Source organism: Parus major, chromosome 7, assembly GCF_001522545.3.
Source record: "Parus major isolate Abel chromosome 7, Parus_major1.1, whole genome shotgun sequence".
Classification (NCBI taxonomy): Eukaryota; Metazoa; Chordata; class Aves; order Passeriformes; family Paridae; genus Parus; species Parus major.
The window spans coordinates 11,543,971-11,566,625 of record NC_031776.1 but is presented as its reverse complement, the minus strand read 5'-3'; the positions used below and the strand labels follow the sequence as shown (position 1 = coordinate 11,566,625).

Genomic DNA, 22,655 nt, shown 5'->3' with positions numbered 1-22,655 from the left:
TCTAAAAGTTTCTTTTCAGGCCCAACCAAATCTTACACAGGATGTGCTGGTCCACTACCTGTGGGGACACAGCTGTCAGGGGAGAAAAGCAGGTAGTGTGCACTGTAAAAAAAAAAAATTAAAAAATCTATCTCTTCCTTGCTTCTGATTCCTCTAGTTGATTTCTCTAGTAGAGATTTTTTCTTCCTGCAGTCTGTGTGCCAATGGAGATGGAAAAAAACCACCCCAATTATCTACATTATGTTTCAAATCTCCAGTAAAACTCTCAGTTCTGGAGAAATAGGAACCTTTCAGATTTTGCGATTTTCATTGTTTAAGAATATCATTGTCCCCCAACATGAAATTACAAGCTGTTTCCAATAAGATATACTGGTTAAAGACATAGTGGTGGCTGTTTATCAGAACCTTCTATACAGCTTGACTTCCAGCTTTGTCCTAGTTGTTCACCAACCATCAGCACATGACCTAACACTGAACTGTGCATGGAGCCATATGGTGGTTACATGTATGAGTAAAATAATTGTACATTATTTGTCCATATGACAAAGACAGTGACCTGGGACACATGGATTCATCTTCCTTCTACTTGGAATGTGTCAAAATGTAATTTTTCTCCTTAGTTTCAACACTGTGTTCAAAGAGGGAAAAAATGCCTCTCTTTAGTTATACTAGAAACTTAGATGCTTTCCTTTTGGAAGAGTTTGCTGGACCAAGTGCTCCTTCAGTCTGAACATTGTCTATGAGTATTCGAGAATCATCTTTCGAAGACCAGATCATTGCACCATGTGTTCCTCAGTTTGGCTCCTGTTGACAAGAATCCAAACCTCCTTCTCAAACTGGGAAACTCAGCAACTCTCTGGGCACATCCTTTGCTGGCATAATGTGGAAGGAGCAATGCCCATTTATTTTGGCCATTGACTGACTTGACAGCTCATACCAGCTGAGCATTAGACCCACCAGTCTTCCACTGCCTCTGAAAAAGTGGCCTTTTTTCACACGTTTTAATTACTGACTCCCTACATAGAAGCTATTTCCTCACAGAAAGGCCATTAACTGGAGCGTTCAGCACAAGATGAAGCCTTTCTGATAATAGTTTCTTGAGTTCATGTTTGTGAAAATAAATATCATCAGATGATTAAATTAAACACCACAGCCAGCCCAGCTATACACTATTTTCACTTATCATGCAGAAGAGGAGATCAAAGAGAAAGGCTCAGGTAGAATTATTCCAACTCTTCCAAGTTTGGCTGACAGCTACCCATTGAACACACTAATTAGCTAGCTGCTTGGGGTGTGCGGCTCAAAATTAACCCCCCCAAAATTGGCTGGTATAGCCATTTTCATGCTCTGTAATCAACTGCATGCAGAAGAATGAGTGTCTCATCTCCTCTGTAAAGCAGCAGCTCTGCCTGATTCTGATTTTGGGGGCTATTGGGCCTCCATCCTCTTAGAATTTTGTGCGGGCACAAAGAGAGCTGTGCCTGGGGAACATGAGGAAAGGCTGGAGGCACCCCAGTCCTGCGGGGTTTCTGCTTCCCAGCTCTTCCCTCCCCTTCTGTGAGCAGCCATGCCCGTCTCTGCGCTCCTGCAGTGAGTAGCAGCACGGCTCTCACAAGCCCCCTGGCACGGGGGCTGCTTAAATAGGGAGATGGTTTCCCAAATGGAGTTTCGCCCAGCGCTTGCCTGCTTTGCTTCCTTGGGCCCTGAAGGCCCGGAAGGAGAGCGAAGCAGTGGGCAGCGTAGTCTGTTCCCACTGCGAGCCCGCTGTCCTCCCGTGAGCACACACACCCACACAACCAGAAAGCTCTGCTATTCTTCTGCTAATGGGATTGGCACCGCTTAAAGCAGTCTGCGAGGGTATTGTCTGCAACCACAGCAAGAGAAACATTATTCAAAGGCTATTCAGGCCCCAAAAGAAGCGGCAGAGCAGAGTAATTATCGAAGACTCTCCATTAACGAGGGCATCTTTGCTCTTTGTCTGTGTTGGTTTAATAAGGGCCACTAATGGGGCCGGGGGAGGGGCTCACTAATGCTTCTAAACAAACCTCCTTCCCTTCCCCACCCCCGCACCGTGAGGAGAGCTGCCTTTATGGGCACTGACAGCCGGGCTGGGAGTTACCATATTGCAGAGTGACCTTCGGGAAAACTTAGTGTGAACCCAGCCGCATTCAGCTCCATCCCCACCGAGCCGCTTGGAGCATCGTTTGGGTAGCTGTTCTCTTTTTAGCCTTTCCATGTTTCCCGATGCTCGCCAGACCCTTTTGTAGACCCCCTGCCCGACCTCTCTCATGTCATCTTGTGACCCTTCATGGCTGGACACGGCGGCACTGAGTGGCAGTAATGAGGGACGACAGTGCAGATTAAGTTCTCGCAGCAAAACCTGGAGCTGCTGTCCATTATCCAGCAGCTGTGACTGGGAGATGCTGCTGGGAAGGCATGACTGGAGCAGCCTCCCCTTCCCACACTGCCAGAGACGGCAGGCTGGCTTTTAGCATGGGCCAATGTCTCCCACCTTCTGGCTCTGGGCAGTTCTCTGGTGATGAAGAGATGGACTGAGGCAAAAACAAGCATGAACATCGATCCCAGCATTCTTCAGAGCCACTTTTGGGAGCATGCAGCTAAAATTCTTCTGAGAGCTCTGAAACTGTCCCCATCTTCAACCACCAGCTGTAAGGGGCCACCCAGTTTTTGAGGCAATTTGAAATATTACAGGGTCAGCTGCTTGCCGGTCACTAAAATGGTGAAATGGGGCCAAGAGATCTCAGAAGGTCTCTGCAAAAAACAGCATTGAAACAGAGAACTGCAATGGTACACACAGATAAGAATATTGAACAATACAGCCTGTTCCAAGGTGTTGTGGATACAAGGCTGAGAACTTCTAGACTCATTTTTAACCAATGAGGAATCTCAAGAACAATAAAAGGAAATTATTCCCCCACTACTTGAGAAGATCTTTTACTGAAGCCAAGCTATGGACACTGTTCTACTCTAGCTCACCTTCAAGTAGATGGTTGTACTGTACAACCAGTCCATGGACTGCAGAGACAAAGCAGTGTCTTTGTGCCTGTAGGCATGAAGAGTTCCTTTAGCACTCTTGGGAACCTCACAGCTGGGCCTCTTTTGTTATGGTAAATTATTTCATTCAGCTGAGGTATGGAATGACAAAATTCTCTGCACAGGCAGTCCTGTCCACTTAGGCAAATATCCTGGTGCTAAAGGCTTATCACAAACAGAGGAAGAAAGATATGTGGGGACAGACTCCTCACTTAAACCACATGGCTCTGGTTTGAAGAAACAGCCTCCACAAAGGAGTTTACCCTTGTTTCCTCAGGGCTTGGTAGTTTTGAAATTTTCAAGATTTTGGCCTTTTCAACATTTCACCAGTAACTGTATCTCTTCTAACAAAAGAAACTTCTCGGAGGTGCTCCTCTGAACACCATCTCTATAGGATCAAAACATCTCAGAACAATCTTGCAAGTCAAAGAAAGAACAATCACCCTTTACACACAGAGAGCTAAGCCTCAGTGAAATTAAATAATACCTGAGGTCATCTTACCATGGCAGAGCTAGGAAGTCGATACAGGTCTTTCTCCAGTGTCTTACTGCAGTGTATGAAGATCACTGGTATTCCTTCACCCTCTTCTGAATCACATTTCAGTATCATACTCCTGATACAGAAAATCCATCCTGTTTTCAGCATTTCATTATTCATGTTAATCAGTTTCTGTTTATATTATTTCTTCTTTTTCTTCTTCTTAAAGAATAATCATTAAACATACATAAAACAATGATTACTAGTAGCACAGGACCTGGCCTCTAGCATGAGTTTTGCTTTATAAGTGTCTTTAAAAGTCCTCCGTCTTTTCCACTAGCAGATAATACTGCCAGCTTTGTTGCAAATAAAGACAATATTTGAACAAAAACAAAGCAGTGACTCAGAAGGAAGAACTGAAATCTCATTGATATCCAAAGCAAGGGGAAATTAACAGAAAGGTGAAAAAAAAAAGGTTGGTTTACAGCTTAGAAGACATAGATACCACAAAACAAGTAATTGCAGCATGTAAAGAAGGGATGGTCAAGGCAGAGATTAGTCATGAGAAGGGAAATCTTGAGACCCTGAATGAAAGAAATCTCAGTGAGCACCTTGTGAATGGCAGGCTGAAATGACATGGTCCTTTAGAAAGTAGGAGAGCTCACAATATCTTATCTCCTAGTGACAGAGATAGGATGGGCAGTGAGAGACTGTGGAACTTTAGCCAGACTAGGACAACTGAAGGTGAAGCATCAGGTACAAAAGAGATGGAAACTCAGCAAGTAAGGTCTTGGAAGCAAAGCTTTGGTCTAAGAGCCACCATCTTGTCTGCAAGTCTTTGTCCAATTTATTCTCCTCCAGATCTAGTTCCTGTAGTGAGCAGGGAATGATTACATCAGATCTCATCAAACCAGTTCTATTTAGACTTGCTCATTAACACCTATAGTTTAGTACAGAGATATTCTCTCACCACCCTCCCCCTTTATTTATTTATATTATTATTAATAATTCTACTGGCATTTGAAGTGAACACACAATGAGCATAAGTGGATTTCTCCAGGTTGTTTTATTTCACTCTACTGCTGTTACCCTGTTCCACTTTAAATAAAATATCTAACCAAGAACTGATTTTAATCCTACTAAAACAATGAAAAGGCCTTCATTGGCTGTATAGTTTTGGATTGTGCCCCGAATTGTGTTCGATCTCATTTTATGTAGACTTGACCCATTTATTCAATTGCACCTGTGTCTTGAAACCCAGGGGAAACTGGATTGGAGTGAGAAGAAGTATGCATTTCCAGAAAATCCTTTGTGTATGTTTGCAAGGAGAAGACATTATATGGGACAGGAAGCAGCTATTAATCTCTGCAAGTGCCATCCTGGTTTAGTTCAATGCAACTTCCCTGCTTTGTCTCTGTATCCTTAGAATTCTTCTTTCTCTACTGAACAGGTCTTGTTCTGCCAGCTTAGCAAAATCCTGTCCCTCTAATGCCCTCAACTGGTGTTTCCTGCACCTCCTTTTCATTCCTGCAGGCCATTCTCCAGGATAACAGGAGTGGTACAGAGAAGCACTCACTCACTCAGCAGCCTGGTAAATCAAGGGTCCACTAGAATAGGGGGGACAGTAGCAACTGTGTGACATTTTTGCCTGCCCATGCAGCCCCATTTGGAAAGGTTTACAGGCAGGATGTCAGATTAGGGTGGTGACTTTCTTCCTTTACTCCTCTGGTATGCCACGAGCTTCCTGTGTGAGTTTAAGCAAGCTGCTTTAGCCTCCGTATCTCCATTTCCCTGTCCAGAAAGGGGAATGCTGCTGCAAGGGTACATTTGAGAACACTTAAACTCTACACTGATAGGGACAGAGAAATCAAGTTTTTATGAACTCCTGTCCTGACCAGGAGTGGCTTCTGTATACAGTGACTACGCTACAGTGACTCTTCACCTTAATGCTAATTTAATTAGCAAGTAGCAAAGCAGGGAACTCTTGCAGATGTTTTTGCCTTTCAGGTGCAGCTGCAGTTCCATGGAAGCTAGAGCAGTCTCAGGGCTCTTTTTCCCTCTGGTATAAGGACTAGAGCTCTCAGGACCATAAATGTGGCCCACAGGTATAATTTCCCCATAGCTACAACTGCTATATAAATCCTGTCCTGAGAACTAAAATTCTCTTTACTCCATCTATCCATCATGGTACTCATGTTCAAAGCACATCTAAGAATATGGTCAGCCTCAATAGTATGCGTTATAATAGTCTCAGCCTTTTTCATTTTAACTTTTAAATCTAGGGCAGAAATAAAAAGAAGGGGAAAAGGCTGATAGAATTAACAGGGAATCCAAGTAAATAAAAAGGATGTGTTTGTGTTCATGCAGGTGAACCTCTTATGTGGTAAAGGAACATGAGTTTGCCTTGGGCAGAGGAGTCTCTACAGTGCCACCTATAAGAGAGTAATAGTTTTTAGTATTTACTGCATCCTGTAAGAGTAAAGCCTAAGCAACCAGGCTTTACACAACTGTGTCACAAGATACAAAGGAGAAAGGCTTAGGCACTCTGAGTATACCCTGAAGAGGGCTGAAGTATCTTCTGTTCCAGAAATTAGTCTCAGCTGTAAATCAAAACTGCAGTACTTCAGCATAGGTATCTATGAAATCAATGCCATTGTAATGCCTTCCCATCTTCAGCCCTTTGCAAGAGCCTCCTTGTCTGGCTTCTTTAACAGGATCTATATCCACCAGGACAGCATGTTTCTGGCAGTAACATGCCACTGAAATACTGTGACTGCATTTGAGTGATTATTTTGTGTCATATCTCGTATCCACCTGTCTATATGGACCTTCCTTTCCAATATATTACATTTTCCCCACCATGGCTATTCTGCTGGAGCACATGGCCAGGCATCATTGTCCTCTCCTGGGTAGAGCTGCCCCAGCACAAATGCCAAGTCCAGCTTGCCAAAGCTCTGCACAGCAAGCTTGCTTTGCCTCAGGCGCTGGAGTGGTATGATTGTCCATTTGCTGTTACCCTGACACCTAAAGTAACCTCACCGAGCATTACAGTGACAGCTGAGCTTCTTCTGAAGGAGTAAGGATTTGCTGAAATATAACAAAACAGATTAGAGGTGGTGCTCACTAGGATTAGAGGTCCACATGACAAGAACTCTGAATGATGAAATGGGTGTAATGTAAATTAAAATTTGTTCTGATTATGGAAAGTTATCTTAGCTAATGTATTTAAGCTAGGCTAGTTCAAGTGTGGCTGCATTTCAGCCTCCAAAGACCCTAAATTCTGGTTGCTAATATGCTATAAACTGCACTGTTACAGATCCCTAGTGAAGAACGAGGAGATGGCAAAAGAGTCAGTCAATATGTCAGGCAATAGTCATGGTGTTACCTTGTGTTTTCAAGACTCCTTCTGAGTGCTTTGGAGAATTTTGCTTGGACTACTACTTTGTACACACACATAGTAACATGAGTGCTCCCGGTGTCACACTTCCTGTGTATTCATAGGGGTATGAGAGACAATTTGTTTCCTCAGAGGCAGTTGGGAAGATAAATCCAGTCACAACAGCAAGGTGCTCAGATATAGAAGAAACTGCAGCTACAGCATTTAATTATCTGAGTGTCTCTGAAAGCCATGTGTAATTTCCTAACCAGATACATTCAGCCCTTCTTTTGCCGGTGATGGAAAAAGGTGCATTATACTCATCAATAGCACTTTACTTTCCATCTGTGTTTCCTCAAGAATTGTGCAAGGTATCATGATTCATTCTGACTGCTCAAGACATGAGCTCCCTCTAGCATCCAAAAGGATTAATGCAGTTGGTACCTTTGTCATCCTAAAGGGAAAGAGAGCAAATATAAGGAAATTTCAGTAAGATGAAGGAAGTCTGACCATTTTCTTCTAGAAAATGTAGCTAGCTACATGCACATAGATAAACACTGTCACCCTAAGAAAGATGCAGCAAACACACGGGACAGGCAAATGCAAGATCTTAGTTTACATCCTAATCCATGAAATACAGGTACAGGTTGTACAAGTCCACTCTGGTTATCAGCTTTCTCAGGAGGCCAATATAAACTGGCAAGATGATGGTTCTGGCTTTGAAGATGTGCTCATTGTTCAGACAGGCATTGTCACCAGAAAAGAAACATGAACCAAGAATGAATGTGAACATGATCCAAGAGTGAACTTGGATAACAAGCAGGTGAAATAATCCTTTAGAGCACCTCAGACTACAATACTCAAATTGGGCATTTAGAGATTCTCTAATCTTTCCTTCTCTTTTATAGCATTTGGGAGCAAAACAGGATTGCTTCAGTGGTGTTAGCACTCCCCTACCCCAGGAGTACCTAAATGGTGTTACTTGAGTAAATCATGTGAGTGAGAACTGCATTGATGGGCTACAGTTTAAATCTTCCAGACTGTGTTGGCAAGTATCCCTTCCCAGACCCAGGGAAAAAAGAAGACATGTAGCCAACATCTTTTTTGGTGGCATTTGAGAGTGGTCTTAGAGGTGACAAGCAGAAACATGCTAAAGCCTCTATGTCTCTGCTCCATTGACTACAGTATTTCTGTCATGCCTGGGGCCCAGGAAGCCTCTCTCTATGGCACAGCAATTCTCTTAAAGCACAGAGAGCAAAGAATGTCAGAGTGAGGCAAAACTCCTGAATATATAGGAAAGTTCAAATGGATTTGCTGCTACACACAGTTGCTGGCCAAAATTGCAAGCCAAACCAGTACACAGAAGTAACACCAACCTTTACACCAGTGCTCAGTAGTTCAGAGAGCTCCTTCTCCCATGTCCAAGAAAGTCACAATTCTGTAGTCCAGAGAGCTACTGCAGATTTCAGTTGCTTGTGACATTCCCAATGACTCTGCACTAGTGTCTGCTGTCCTGTCTTTGACATCCAAATCTTGTCCTTCATATACATCACATGCCCATCAGTGCTACCAATATTCAACAAAGGTCAAGCACCTAATTGAACTCCCTATGAGGCTTCAGTTTGAAGAGGCTGTTAACATAAGAAGAATCTGTCTCTCTGTTAAATCCAAACTGGTCCAGTCTTGCTGGGAGGATCACAGACTTCATTCCACATTGCAAGTTCCAGAGTAAGTAGCACTGAAGGTCCAGGAACCTCTCCTTCTCCCTTCATACAGCGTCTGAGATGCTTTAACTTCACACACTCATGTTGTGGCCAGAGTGTCCCAGTGACCCATACACAAAACAGATCTGCTGTGGCTTTTCTTAGGAAAAGAACAGCATTGAGCACCCTCTGCCATACCTCCCTGCTGCCAGGGCAGGGAGAAAAGGCACAAAGGGTGAAGTCCAGGGAAATCAGCTGATGTGGAAAACCAGGTCAGGCCAGGCTGAGATAACCACATATCTATCACTGCTGATGCTCCAGAAGTGGTGCCTAATAATGTTGGTAATTGCACAGTGCTCATCTACATTTAGAACTTTGGCACTGCCTCTCCCTTCACTCAGTGCTACTTTTTGTGATGTCTTACCCGCACCACCTCACAGATCCCCTGTCTAGGATTGCAGGGGCCACCCCACTGCAACCCCTCTCTCTCCACCTGTTTGCAGAACAAAGCAATGCCTGGATACTGGCTGACAGAAGCTGAAAATGAATTTTTGATGTTAGCTGAAGAAAGCAGTGTCACTAATGATTCACAAACCATCCAGACCCTTCCCAAGAATTGGACTTCAAAATTCACTGAAGACTGTTATTGATTAAAGTTGCTAGTGATTTCATTACACTTCTTAAATTTCAGTATCTTACTAGAATGAACTCTCTAATTCTTCTATAATGCCAGCTTGACAACCATTTGGAGACTGTATTCTCTAATCAAAGGTAAAAACCCCCAAATTTCTGAGTACATAATTATAATGTAGACATCAGTGACTACTCAGCACAGAAAGAGCAATACATGGTAACAGCCATGCAAAATGTTTAAAATTCTTTTAACACACAAGCAAACCACCTAACAGTTCAGAAAATAAGAATTTTTTATCACTGTCTTTGTCAAACTGCTGTACATTCTATAAACATTTTCCTGTCTTAAAGAGCTGACACATGAAAACAAGCTCTTTGCTTTTCATAGGATGACTGCAAGCAGCTTTTTTCCAAGTTTTTTGTAGCAGTTACTATTAACAAATTATTACATAGTTACACGTGTATGTGCACTGCAGAAGGCACATACACAAATCTCAGGGGTTTTGCAGCCTCCAGAAGTACAGCTACTTCCTAAATTTGCCATCTCTTGATGTGTGCAGATCAAACTGCTGCAAGAACTGGCAACATTTACAAGAACTGCTACTAATATTTGTTGTCTGAGCAGGGTGCATTTAGCCAACCTCCATCTCTTCTCATAACCTGTTGGCCTAACTGGCATCATCCCTCCCAAAGTCAAGGGCTAGGGAATGGATAGTCTGGGATAGAACATATTCCTTCCAAACAATCTGAAGGAGGAATGGGAAAGTATTCTCTTGCTTCCAATGCTACAGAAGTAGCTGGATGACTTAGTGGAGTTCAACCAAATGCTATCACCAAGCTCCTACCTCTGCTTTCTCTTGCAGTGCTGCTCATTAATTCCCCTAGAAATCTTTTGATCTAACATGGTAATACCAGAAGAAAAACATCCATCTTCTATTTCATTCCTTGTTCTCTCATCTGCTGGATGTAAGGATGGTGACTGTGTCCCCTGCCCACATCCAATAACTCTGCAACCGTTGTTTTCCAAACAGCAGAACCTTCAGGTTCTCTCTTCTGCTTGATCCTGGAGACGACAAAAAATATACAGCAGGGCACAGACCTTCCAAGGAAAGAGTGGGCTCTAAATGATTATTGTCAGTTATCTACTGCCACTCAAAACAAACAAAAAATTGATAAAAGCCAGCAGAAGTAGTTTTGGATGCCCTATTCTGTGCTAATTCTCTATTGTCTGACACTGCTTCTCCCTGTATAAGTGATAATGTTATAAATGTGGATCAGAACATCAAGATGTGCATTAGCAATGAGAACAAACCATCACCAAAAAAAAAAAAAAAAGCCTGTTTTCCTTATTCAATATATTAAAATATCAGCTCACATAAATATAGGTAGAAAATTTAAAAATAAAACTAACTAAAAATTCCAAAAGAATTGTACTTTTTGTCCTAGTGCTTTAAGGCATTATGAGCACTCCTTTCTGGCACATGTCTTCTGAAAATTATCAAGAATATTCAACTTTTATTATTTGTTAGAAAATATATGGCATATCGCATCTTGCCTTGAAGTACTTGGGTCTTATGCTCTAAGTATTAACAACTAACTTATTTTAACTTACTCTATGTAAGAGATCAGATAAAACAGACCCTGCAATAGACATACACAGGAATGAACACCAAGTAAAAGCTTGACAAAATCAACAGAAACCAAAACCACCACAGACTGGCATTTTACAAAGTGCTTTATTTCCCAGTTCTTTCTGCAATGGCTCATAAACATTATTTTTGTTTGCAAGATCAGAATAAACATCAGTGTCCCACCAAAAGTATTAGCCTGTAGTTAACCTCTGAAAGATCTTACCTTACTAATGTTAATTATGCTGTCTGACTTTATGGTACATTTTGTTACCACACCTGTTCTCAGTGAAACTTTTCCATTTTTGCAGTTATTAGCTAATCTCACTAGCGATCTCTCATTTTGCAAAGGAGTTCACAAGTCTGAAATAAGAGGAATGAAGATACTTCTGTTCATAGATTAAATTAGATTAATGAAAACATTTCACTATGAAAACATCAATCTTTTTACAATTGCAGCTGATGAACCCTAGGTCACAGCTCCTGAAGATGCTAAATTTGGTTCTAGCATAGTCTGCCTTTTTTTTTTTAAAAAAAGATGTCAAACTCAATTTGCCTGATCCAAGGAAAAATCACAAGTTTATGGAATACTTTTTGGTATTTTTTGGTAGCTATGGAACACAGATAATCATGGACTTTTCCAGAGCAGCTGGTGCCTAAATGCAAAATGAAGAATTCTTTCCCCTTTTATAAAACTTCAAAGGAAAAGAGAACTGCCCTATGTATTACTTCTATGGCCCTGACATGGCCAGAAAAGCTTAACAAATAAATTATACAGCAAATAAACAGGAAGACAATAATCAATAGTGAGCAATATCTTTGGAAGGAAATACTTGAAGTTACAGTGACAGTGCAATTCTTTCCAAAGCTCATCTAATTCATTATCAAAGAAGTCCTTTTCATCCAACTGTTCACAAACAGTTTTATGGACAGATAACAATTCACCATGTTCCCTTTAACAGAGACTCTTCCCTTTATAGTGAAATGTGAAGAGAGAGGACAAAAAAATGAAGATTAATTTAGCTAATGCTAGGAAGCTATCCATCAAGTTTGTATTCCAGTGCTCCCATTAGAAACCAGTAAGTGTGTTATGTCACCTAGTACCCTGCCTAGATACCCTTGGTGTCCAGTACCAGGTATTTTCCAAAGGTGGTGAAAGAACATACATATAAAACTTATCCTCTAAAGGAAGTTCCCTTCTTATTCTTATTACTTATTATTTTACTTATTACTTTACTATTACTTATTATTCTTATTATTTTTATTATTTTCCTAAATAATCTCTGAAAAGCACAAGAGTATAAATCCCATTCCCAAACTCTGCTTATTTCTTTGCCCAAAGTTAACAGCACTTTCACTGAAGATGCCACTCACCACAAACTTTGCCCCATTCTGAAGCACTGCTAGACAACACTGGGAAGATGCCACATCCTTAACACCTGTAAGAACAGCTTTACCAAAGTAAATAATGCTGCAGCATCGTCTCCTCTGAATGACTCTCCCATGCTCAAACCTGTAAAAATATGGCTGGTATTCTTTTCCAGCTGAAATGTAACAGATTAGACATGTTCCTGAGTTAATTCGCCACCGAGATCTACTCTAGTGAAGAGGTGAGTACACTGAACTTGAAAGACCTAACCAGAATACATCCAGAAATGTAATTCCTGATTCAGACAAGGTACACTACTTTCTTCACACAGAATGAATCCTTAAAAATTAAAATTTGATTACTTAAAAATTAAAGGCAATAATGACTTGCAGTGATCAAACAATCAGGATTTTCCACCATGACTGGCGTCCAGATGTAAATTTCAATATTTGAATCAATATGAGGAAAGCTAATTTAATTTTTTGCCAATTAAAATAGATTAAATCACTAAGAAACAAAAGCAAATTAAAACAGCACATTCCATTCTGTTGTCCTCTTTTACACTTTGAACCCCCAACTCCTCTGTCTCCCCTTGTCCAAGGCAGCAGAGGGCAAAGTGGAACATGGGTGTTGCAGTCAGTCTGTAATAGCTTCTTTCTGTCACTCCATCATGGGCTCTCTCCACAGGCTGCAGTCCTTCAGCAGAAGCCTGTTCTGGCATGGCTCCTCTCCACAGACTGCAGTTCCTTCAGAAAAATCTGCACCTGCTCTGGCATGTGATCCTCTGTGGTCTGAATTTCCAGCACCAGAAAGCAATTCCCTCCCTCTTCTTCTTTTCTGACATGGGTGCTCAGAGAACTCTTTCACCTTCTTCCTCACTCCTCTCTGCCATGCAGCATTTTGCCTTTTCTTACAGACACTGCCACAGAGGTGCCCCAGCTTCACAGATGTGCTCAGCTGTGTCCCATGGCGGGGCAGTTGCTGAGCTGCCTGGAACCAGCTGTGTCCTGCACAGGGCCACCCACACCAGAGCACCTGAACTCAATACAGAATCACAAACTAAAAGTTGAACATTAAGAACTTTCTGGCTGTTTCCTGTGCTCTCTTTCAAGTTGTACCCAAAGAGTCATTTGTGGGGACACAGTGGGGCAGACCCACAGACTGATCTGGATTCACAGCAGTAACTTTGTACTGATAACATGCTGGTACACAAAGGGCATCAGCACAGTTCTGTGCTTGTGCTGGCCTGTGTGGAGATGCAGGTGCAGGAGCAGAACCTGTGGTAGGTAATTCCTCTGAGGACTTCTGGAGTGAAGGGGGCAGTGGAGCCCACCCCAGTATTTCCCACTCCTTAAGCAAAATGCAATGATATCTTACATTTCAGTCATGTAAGAAATCAAAGTCCAGCACAATAAAGCAAAGAGAAAGTTTCCCAAAATATGGGAAACTGAGGATGGAGAAGTTTTTTTAAAGTGAGAAATCTGTGCTGCTCTGGGTATGAGAAAGAGGCAACAGGAGAAAGGCAGAAAAGTAGAAAACGAGAACATGTTAAAATAATTGTCCCATTCCCAAAAAAACAATGAGTACAGTGGTAGGAGACAATAAAAAATATGGCTAGGCCAGTGAGAGGTAATTTTATGGCTTCTATTATGTACAAAGTTAGACATGCACTAGCACCTGACATGAAAAACATGTACACACACCAAATTATTGTGAGGATATTGATTTAAAACTGGCAAAGCCCTCTTTCCACAGATCATCTGTTCTCAGTAGAAATAAGGTCAAGAAGGTTCCCACTTCCTCCATCTCCGATGTACAGAACACCTCAGATGCGATAACAGCTTTGTCAACAGCCAAAAACATGGAGTTATCAGACCAGTTTACATTCAGAAGATAACTAGTACACTGAAGATAAAAGCAAAATACACAGTTACCATTCTAGCTTTTATTAGATGTGAGCTCAAGGCGTAAGCAGTAACAAAATGAACAATTAAAAAGTAGTATATTAAAAAAATATTTACCATCTAAAGTGAGCCATTTCAGCCATAAGAAATTGCAGTCTTCAGCTGTAAGTTTGAGAGCTTTCTATCTTCTGCAAGCAGCTTTTTGCAAACTTCTTTTCCTCTTCTGTTCTCTGCTCTGGCTTCTTGACAGTTATCTGGAGTGCTCTCAGAGGTAAGTGATCCTGAGAAAACAGCCAATACATATTGAACTAAGAGATAAAAGTGGAAGACAAGTGGAAAACACCTGCACACTTCAGAGAACTGAAGTGTCCTCTATAAGAAACAAAATTTCCAAAGCTTTCTCACATTTAATTTTATCTTTAAAAGAAACAGCTATGTGAAAAAGTTAAATTTATGTAACTTAACAGTGACCTGACAAAGCAAAACTGAACTCAGATCTAGGATAGACTTTTAGGCCCAACTTGTGATTAATTTGCAGAAGCTCTGTTAAACTTTAAGCTGGCAGTGGGAAGAAATTGAGATTTGTTTCCTTCTCACTGCTGACCAGTGTTTGTCAAGGAACATATTTAAGAAAAGGTATTGTGTAAGGGCAATGCTATGTAAAGAGTAAGAATGCCTACTTTTACCATTATACTCTTCAGTTGTTTATTCCTTCTACCAGCTCCTATTCCTAAATTAAGTACACTTGAGGGTGACTCTTCTAGATGCTCCCAACTGTCTGTACATTCTCCAGCAAGTTTTCATATACAGAGACTTTATCTTCTCTTAAGCTGGAAAGCAGAATTCCATGAGCCATCTCTCAAGAGATTAATATGAGCAGCTTTGCATCAGGCAAAAACACAAGTGTACCTGTTCTTAGGAACTGGAAGGTTTTTCTTCTGCTCAACAAGCACTGCAGAACACAGGGGCAACAGAGGCAGAACACAGCCTCAGAATTTGTTCCTAGCTCAGACAGAACTCAGACTAAGATCAAATTCGCAACAGAAGGCACTCAGTTCATGAGACTTGACCATTTTTGACATCACTAGTTTCACTACACCAATGCAAATTCCATGCACAAAGAAAATTGGCCACATCTAGAACTGATGTGACAGATGTTAATCAATAAACTGGTTTGCAGATATTGACACTGATATGCTGTCAAGTGACCAGGTAGATTCTGCAAATGAAAAAGTGCTTTAATGTGATGGGATAGGTATTAACTATGGATTCTGGTGTTATACGCAAGACACAACACAGTACAGATGGAAGATCACCAGGAAGAAAAGTGCCAAACCTTTCAGGCTCTGAGCATGGTAGTTTTGAGGGGTAGTTTGAAATGCTTCATGTTCTGGATAAAAAGAAAAAAAGGTGAAAAGGCTTTGGCTATTTTAGGTTATTAAAGGGCTAGAAATAAACAACATTATTAAGTTAAAGCTTACTCTATATAAAAGTATATATCTGAAAGGACTCTGGACAAAAGGTCTCTGCTATTTCTTTATAAAAAGCAGCTTTCATTTACTTTATGAAAATGCACAGAGACAATAAAAAGATCAGGAGGTGCCACTGGCTTACAGTTTCAGTATGACATGCAAAGATAGCAATGTATGAATGCGTATTCATTAACATTTTGGGACACATTCATAAAACATTGAGACCTGTCCAAACACCAGGCATCTTGTCGAACAGACCAGAGAGAGTCAGCAATAATACTAATATTCTGAAAAAGAAGATTTACTTTTATTCTCTATTGGAAAATCCTCTTCCTCCCACCAAAGAAAGTGCATTATATAGAAGTCACATCATCAAACTTTAACCTCCTCTGTTTCATTCCTGCAGGTCGTCTCATAAGATCTTAGACACTTTCATGCTCTCCACGTCCCTTGAAGGCTTGTAGAACTTCTTGAGTGGGCAAGCAGAAAGAACAGCTATGTCAGCACACAGACAATCACTGTTTCTCAAGGGTGCTTTCAGGACTAGCACAGAGAATGTTAGTCTGGCACAAGGACACTGGGACTGAACTTCTGCTCTCACTGACCTGCCAACACACACCTCTCTGTTTCTGACTCTCCTACTGCCATTTGATTGCCACACCTAATTATGTTTTAAATAGTATCTACAGACAGAAATTGTTCTCCAAAGAGCCTAAGTATTCCTATGATCTTTCCTGGAGCCACTGAACTGTCAACATTTGACCAAGGGAGAGAGTTGAAATTTTTACAGTATTTTAGTGGCAGCTTATGCTGTATTGACAAGGTCCTGCTATAGAAATCCAAGTACATTAGACAAATGTCCAAATGGACAGATCCAACAGTATCTAGCTCCTTCCAGAAATCAACTCTTATGAAAGCACTATACTACAAACAGATTTTCATGATGAGCCTTATCAATCCTTATTAGAAAAAAGATCAGGAAGAGTGAGAAATTTAATTTGCTTAGAACAGCATGCTCTTGTTTAAACAGGCAGAATGTCATTAACAGAAGCCAGTACATGCCAAATGACCAACTGAGCTGTGCTGCAGAGAGCAAAGGATGGTTGTAGTAAAAACATGAATTCCAATTATCCACATTAAAAGATCTGATTACATGTACCCTAAAATAACTACATCATTTAACCACAGATAACTGTAATTAAAATGGTATTAAAGAATTATGTGCAAACAACTATAGTCATGTCTCCATTTTATTTTAAGATACATACATCTATATATGTATCGTATGTATTGTACAACTATTAAGTGTCCAAAGGTAATTTGCAATAAGGGGCTGTCATATACATGCTTTTTGCAAGGCTTCCTCTATCTATCAGAGGCTAACAGACTACTGATGAGAATTACTCCCACAGCTCCTATTTTCCTGTCCAGAGAAGACTCCTTAGGATAAGGACACTCAGTGCTTGTCCTCGTAAAGCTTCGCATGCTTTTAAAACCCCTTCTGTACAAGAACAGAATGGGGTCCTAGTTGACAAACATGTACTAGTAGTTTGTATGATACAGCAGTACTATCTCTGATCGCTCCTTTGAAGACTCTCCAGAAAACACTTCAAATCCCTACACGTCATTTGCCATGTGCACCAGAAATGGAATGGGAGACAGATGTAAGAGCTTGTATTGGAAAAAAAAATGCATGCACATACACTCCTCTTATTTGCTCCTCTCCTTTCCCCCCCAAATTGTACCTTAGCTGCTGTTGTTAGGTAGACCAACTGGATAGCTTCTGACCTAAAAAAATTAACACCATCTGTTTTACACAAGGCTTGTTTCATTCATTAATGCAGTGCACTGTTGCTGGGAGAAGATAATTGTTACTGATAGGATAGGCTCTGAAGTCTATTCCTACAAAAGCTTTGTTCAGAAAGGCAATGCAAATCAAAGATTATTTTCTCATCAGAGACCCATAAAGAACAGTAACTTTTCCCAGCACCATGCTCAGCTATATCACACTTGCTATTCCTAATGGAACAGATTCTTCCTACCTAAACATCTGAGAAGGCATGTGCTTGAATAGGCTTAAGGGAGAAAATTGCACTTTTGCCAACAGACAGCCAGCTTAACGGGCAGCTACTATCCACAGCCAGAATCATCAATTCAAGTGGTATGAAAGAGGCCAGCCCTAACAGCTGATTCCTCCCTGTTTTATCAAATATTTTCAGTTGCTGTGAATGTAAATGGTCTGTGAAATGGTGCTCCCTTATATGCATCCCAGTAATGATGATAAACCCTTAAGCAAGCAAGTAAAAAAAACTTAATGCAATTTAAAGGAACATATGTATTTATGATCATGGGGAAGGAGGGAGAAAAACTGATGGGGCAAAGCTCACCAGTGTTTACCTGTGCAGTGAACTCAGCAGCTCCTTCAACAGTCCAACAGTGAAACAGTGAGAATTGGAGGGCCTGAGGGCATGGGATTTCTGTGGGAGCCTTAAAAAGTATGGAGAGACATTTGGGCAGATGAACTGCAGTCAGTGGGATGAGGAAAGCAGCAGGTTAATTCAGTTGGGAAGAAAAGGTTTGTTTTCCTTGGTAACAGGTAAAGAAAAAGAGTCTACAGGCCTGGGCTGAAGCTCCAAGAGGAGCTTCTTCTTCATATTAGAAGCTAAGAATGGGCATCTCAGACTATGGGGAGTCATTTATCTGCCTCTCATGCTCATCAAAACTCCAGCAGCTTCTCTGCTTTTAAGGGCAGGGCAGGATTCCCTTTTTTTCCATACCTTTAATTTCCTACCATGAACTCACACTATCCACTACTGGCATAGAGAGGACTACAGACAGAATCAGGAACTGCACTGAGCCTTTGGGTTCTCATCCCCAGAACCCTCCAAGCACAACTCCCATCAGTCCTCCAAGCAGGATCCTTGCTTTTCAGGAACTTCTTCCACCTGGTCTCTCTGGAGCTCTCCTACTTGTGGCCCATCATCTCTAAAATCCACTGCCCTGAAAGTGCTCTTGCATTTCTCCCCATGAGCCCCCATAGCCACAAAATAGACCATTACTTTAAAAGAACAAGTAGTTTACATTTGAATATAAATATTATACAGTAAGTTACTATAGAAAATATATATATATATACATACATATATATACAGACATTTGTGCCTCTAAATTTTGTAGAAACTGCAATAATTTTGTACCAACAAACAGCAATCATTTCTAGTACTGGTTTCCATCCAATAGGCCTCCAGCCTTGAAGAGCTATGGATGTATACCATTTTACACTTTCTCTACATTTTACCAAAAGGTTATTTTTGCATGCACATACAGAAGCACATCTCTTCTTGTAAAGCAACCAGTCACTCTTACAGACAACCAACAAGGATAACTGGAGAATCAGCTGTTCATTTACACTAGTGTTGAAGGCCAAGAATTCTAGGTTTGCAAAGTAAGTGCTTGCACACAACAACCACAAGAAAACAAAGTAAGCATCAGAAAAACATCTACAGTTCCAACACAAAATAATAACCAACTACTTTGCATCAAGCTACACAGATTACTCTGAAAAATCAGCCTTGAGTATTCTATTTAAACAATTTTAACCATTGAACATGGCAGCATTTACTTGGATTTTTTTCAGATACTTAACAGTCTTCTCTATAAAATGTAGGCGGCTATTAGTGAAGAAAGGCATTAAATCAAATATAGAGACTGGACATGGAGACAAATTCATGTTCCTCCTTTAGCAATATGCACAAAACAAATGTAAAACACATACTTTGAAAAAGAATAATTACATTACCTTAAAAAAAATAACACAGTAATAAGATGAATTATATATTTGGAAGACAAAGAAATTAAATTCAGCAAAAATGAAGAAAACTGTGAATATTGAGTGAAGAATAATTTAAAATAAATTTTCCAATAAACAGAATTGCAAGTCTAATCCTCAGCTTTTGACAACAGCTAATTCTTTATTGCTTCTTTAAAATTTTTCCAACTTTTACTTCTGTTGTTTCCAGATTACCATGCAAATCAGGATAGAATATAAAATTCATTTCAGAGCCTGCAATTCAAGATGGACTAAAAGAGTGTTTCCTCCAGTCGTAAGCACTAGGTCAAAACCAGAAACACTGTCAGAAAATACCGTGCAGCACAGGATGAGACTATAGCTCATGGTGGAAAGAACCATGTTAAAACCAGAACTGTTAATGAGGGAACTAAGCAAGAGCTGATGGAAATGGAACTCATCTTACTTTAAGCTTTTATTTCAATCACAAATGTATTGTCTGCTTTGAAGAGAACTAAAATGGAAATAACCTCTTGCTGGTGATCTTTAGCTGTAATTTATTCTTTTGAAAAGAAGCATTCTCAAAAATGAGGAAAAATTCTCAAAAAAAGAGAAAGGAAAAGAGAATATGGTTTGGAATGCATTAGTTTAAGAAAAACTGATGGTGATGGATTATTGAATACAGCAGCATGGAAGGAGGTACCAATTCTGGTATGCAGTTTTTGAGTTGGAAAAGAGAAGGTGGCTGCTGGCTGAGTGCTCCAGAACTAAGACTGCAGCAGGGAACATCCATTTGGGAGATACTTTGACAGTTAGCAAAACAACCTACCAAAAAACCAACAACAAACAAAACAAAAATAAAAATACCCAACTAAATAAAATACCCCACAGGTGAATCTTGGGGGATTTTTCCTAGCCAGAAATAAGTACAGCACACCATAAAACAAGCCAGTGTAGACACTAAATATATGAAAGGCTCCAAAAAACTGGAGATTTTTAAATGCATTTGCATCATAAACTACTGGCTCTTATTTAATAAGAGCATGATCCTGTTGGAAAATCCTAATGGGACTTAACCCATAAAAATTAGCTTTAAACAAATAATGTTTACAATGCTAGTTAACCTCAGAGAAGTTAATATATATTAAGACTATGATATAGCACCTAACAGATTTTGCACATAAAGGCATTTGGAACACAAGTTCAATGTAAGGCTTTCAAAAGTTTTAGCTTTAAATACTCAAAAGAAAATGAAAAAAAAATAAATTAAATGGCCATTGTTTAGAAGATGTTTGTGAATGCTTGCATGTAAGGTAAAGTAACAATTTTTAAATGTCAACGTTTTGGTTCATATAATATTCACAACACTTTCTTCTCTACATAAATGAAATAGTTTTTCTGTGGTTCTTTGTTCATTTGTTTTCAAGTCCAAAAAAAAGAAAAGTCCTCACACTGAATTCTTCCACAGCATGCAGAAAAAAACCCCTATTTTATGATCAAGTTCTCAACTACTTAGTAGGAACTAATAATAGAAAGGCTCCTATTGCTGTATACAAACTACTCTGAATTTTGCTTTAAGAATTCAACATCTGAATTGCAAAAAATGCAATTTCTTAACTTGATATCTATGTTGGCATCAGTTTCATTTCATTTACAGCTTTAAAATGATTCCATGTTATTTGTAGCTGTGATTTTTTTTCTTAAGGAAACAGCTGTCACAGATTACACAGCTCAGTGCTTGTCACTTACTATGGCTTTAACTCAAATATTACTAAACAATAATTTTTAACACATTCAATTTTCTAAAGATTCGTGGTAATTATCTTAATTGTATGGACCACTTAAGTCTTAGAATACGTCACTTTTGAGAAAGGTGAGTTTGTTTTCTGAATGTTAAGGTGAAGAACACTTGGACATTGCTTTGATTACTTTCTTTGTTTTCTTGGGCTTCTCTTTGTTAGGAATGTATCCACAAGCCCTACATCACAAACAGCAGCAGGTTAAATCACATTTGTCTGAGCTGATAGCTTTAAGTGCACAAAGCAAGAGGTAGATAAGCTGAAATGGCAGCATCAATCATTTTCCATGAGAAAGACTCCTGCATTTAGTGTTATGACCAACTGCAAATACAGTAGCACTGCAAAGGAAGGCTGCATGCATCAATGAACCTCATTATAAAGCCAGAACTTAAGTTCAAAGATGTCAAAGTCAAAAAAATTCACCATTACAATTCATACACTTTGCTTTATCATACAACTTTATGTTCACCTGGCAACCTCACCTTTCTCCTCTCCTTGATCTTCACACCATTAACATTATGATCAGGTCAAAGCTGCATTTTCTTAAGCATCCATGTCCTTTATCACTTTGAAGTTTAGCAACCTGGACCTTCCTTTTGTCACAAAACCATTGTCATACTGATTGCTTTGCTGTTGGATTCTGTGATCTTGGAGCTGACAGATTCTATGGTCTCTGTAGTGCAATAAGAGTCAAGGGTCTCAAGAAGAAAATGCAAACCCAGCATTGTGATCCACATTCTAAAGCTAAGGAATTAAATTGTGGAAGACCTTCAGAAACAACGAACAAAATAGGTCATTTGGATAGAATCCAAATTACTCAAAACTTGAAACGGAAGAGAGAGGTGGTGTTCCATGGGGCAACTGAATGACCTGGAGTTGGCAGTGAGCCACATCAGTCAAACCAAAACAGCTTTCTGTCATAACTACTCTAAAATACGCTTAGTCCAAATGTCAGAATACAATTAAAAAAGAATGGCAGTACTTTGAGAGCACCTGCCTTTCCTTCCAAGACATTTAGAGTTCTCCAATTTGAAAAATCCTTCCAGGCTTCAGGTGAAGGTGAAGAACTATGGTGAGGAACTGTGGCAGTCTCTGATTTTATCTGTCTCCATAGACAATGCTTTTTCTCTTGGCTCTTGTTTAACTTGGCTCACACAGGTAACAACACCCTCTGTATTTTCTTCAGCTTAAAAACAAAACAAAAATCAAACACTGAAGTTCAAACTCCATTGACAATGCGTCAGGCCCAATAACTGTGCATTTAAAAGAAAAATAGTTCAGTAATAAAAGCTAACAGTTAAGGTATATATGAAGTTTACTGCTTTTTAGCTTGATAGCCAGTTAGTTATTTCACCCACTGTGCTCTAAAACACTGCAAGTTGACATAAACTTACTTCAGTAAGGCTCCCCTCAAATAAAAATATTTAAACCCATTTATAAAAAATAATAAAA

The 22,655-nt window shown here is 40.0% G+C and overlaps 1 protein-coding gene across 19 annotated transcripts in view; it reads right to left on the bottom strand.

Moving 5' to 3' along the window:
• Positions 1 to 10,961: 10,961 nt before the first annotated feature.
• The window catches only part of CARF (calcium responsive transcription factor), a 36,254-nt gene continuing 24,560 nt past the window's right edge, over positions 10,962 to 22,655 (bottom strand). For 4 of the 19 annotated variants that reach the window (XM_033515934.1, XM_033515933.1, XM_033515935.1 and 1 more), the window contains 2 exons: positions 14,263 to 14,426; positions 10,962 to 14,146 (listed from right to left, as the gene is read on the bottom strand). In XM_033515934.1, coding sequence (XP_033371825.1) covers positions 14,281 to 14,426 — 146 coding nt within the window. In that variant the 3' untranslated portion in view covers positions 10,962 to 14,146; positions 14,263 to 14,280. Of the gene's footprint in view, positions 22,390 to 22,655 lie in introns of all 19 variants that reach the window. The other 15 variants (XR_004498218.1, XR_004498217.1, XR_004498222.1 and 12 more) reach the window with 15 other exon arrangements.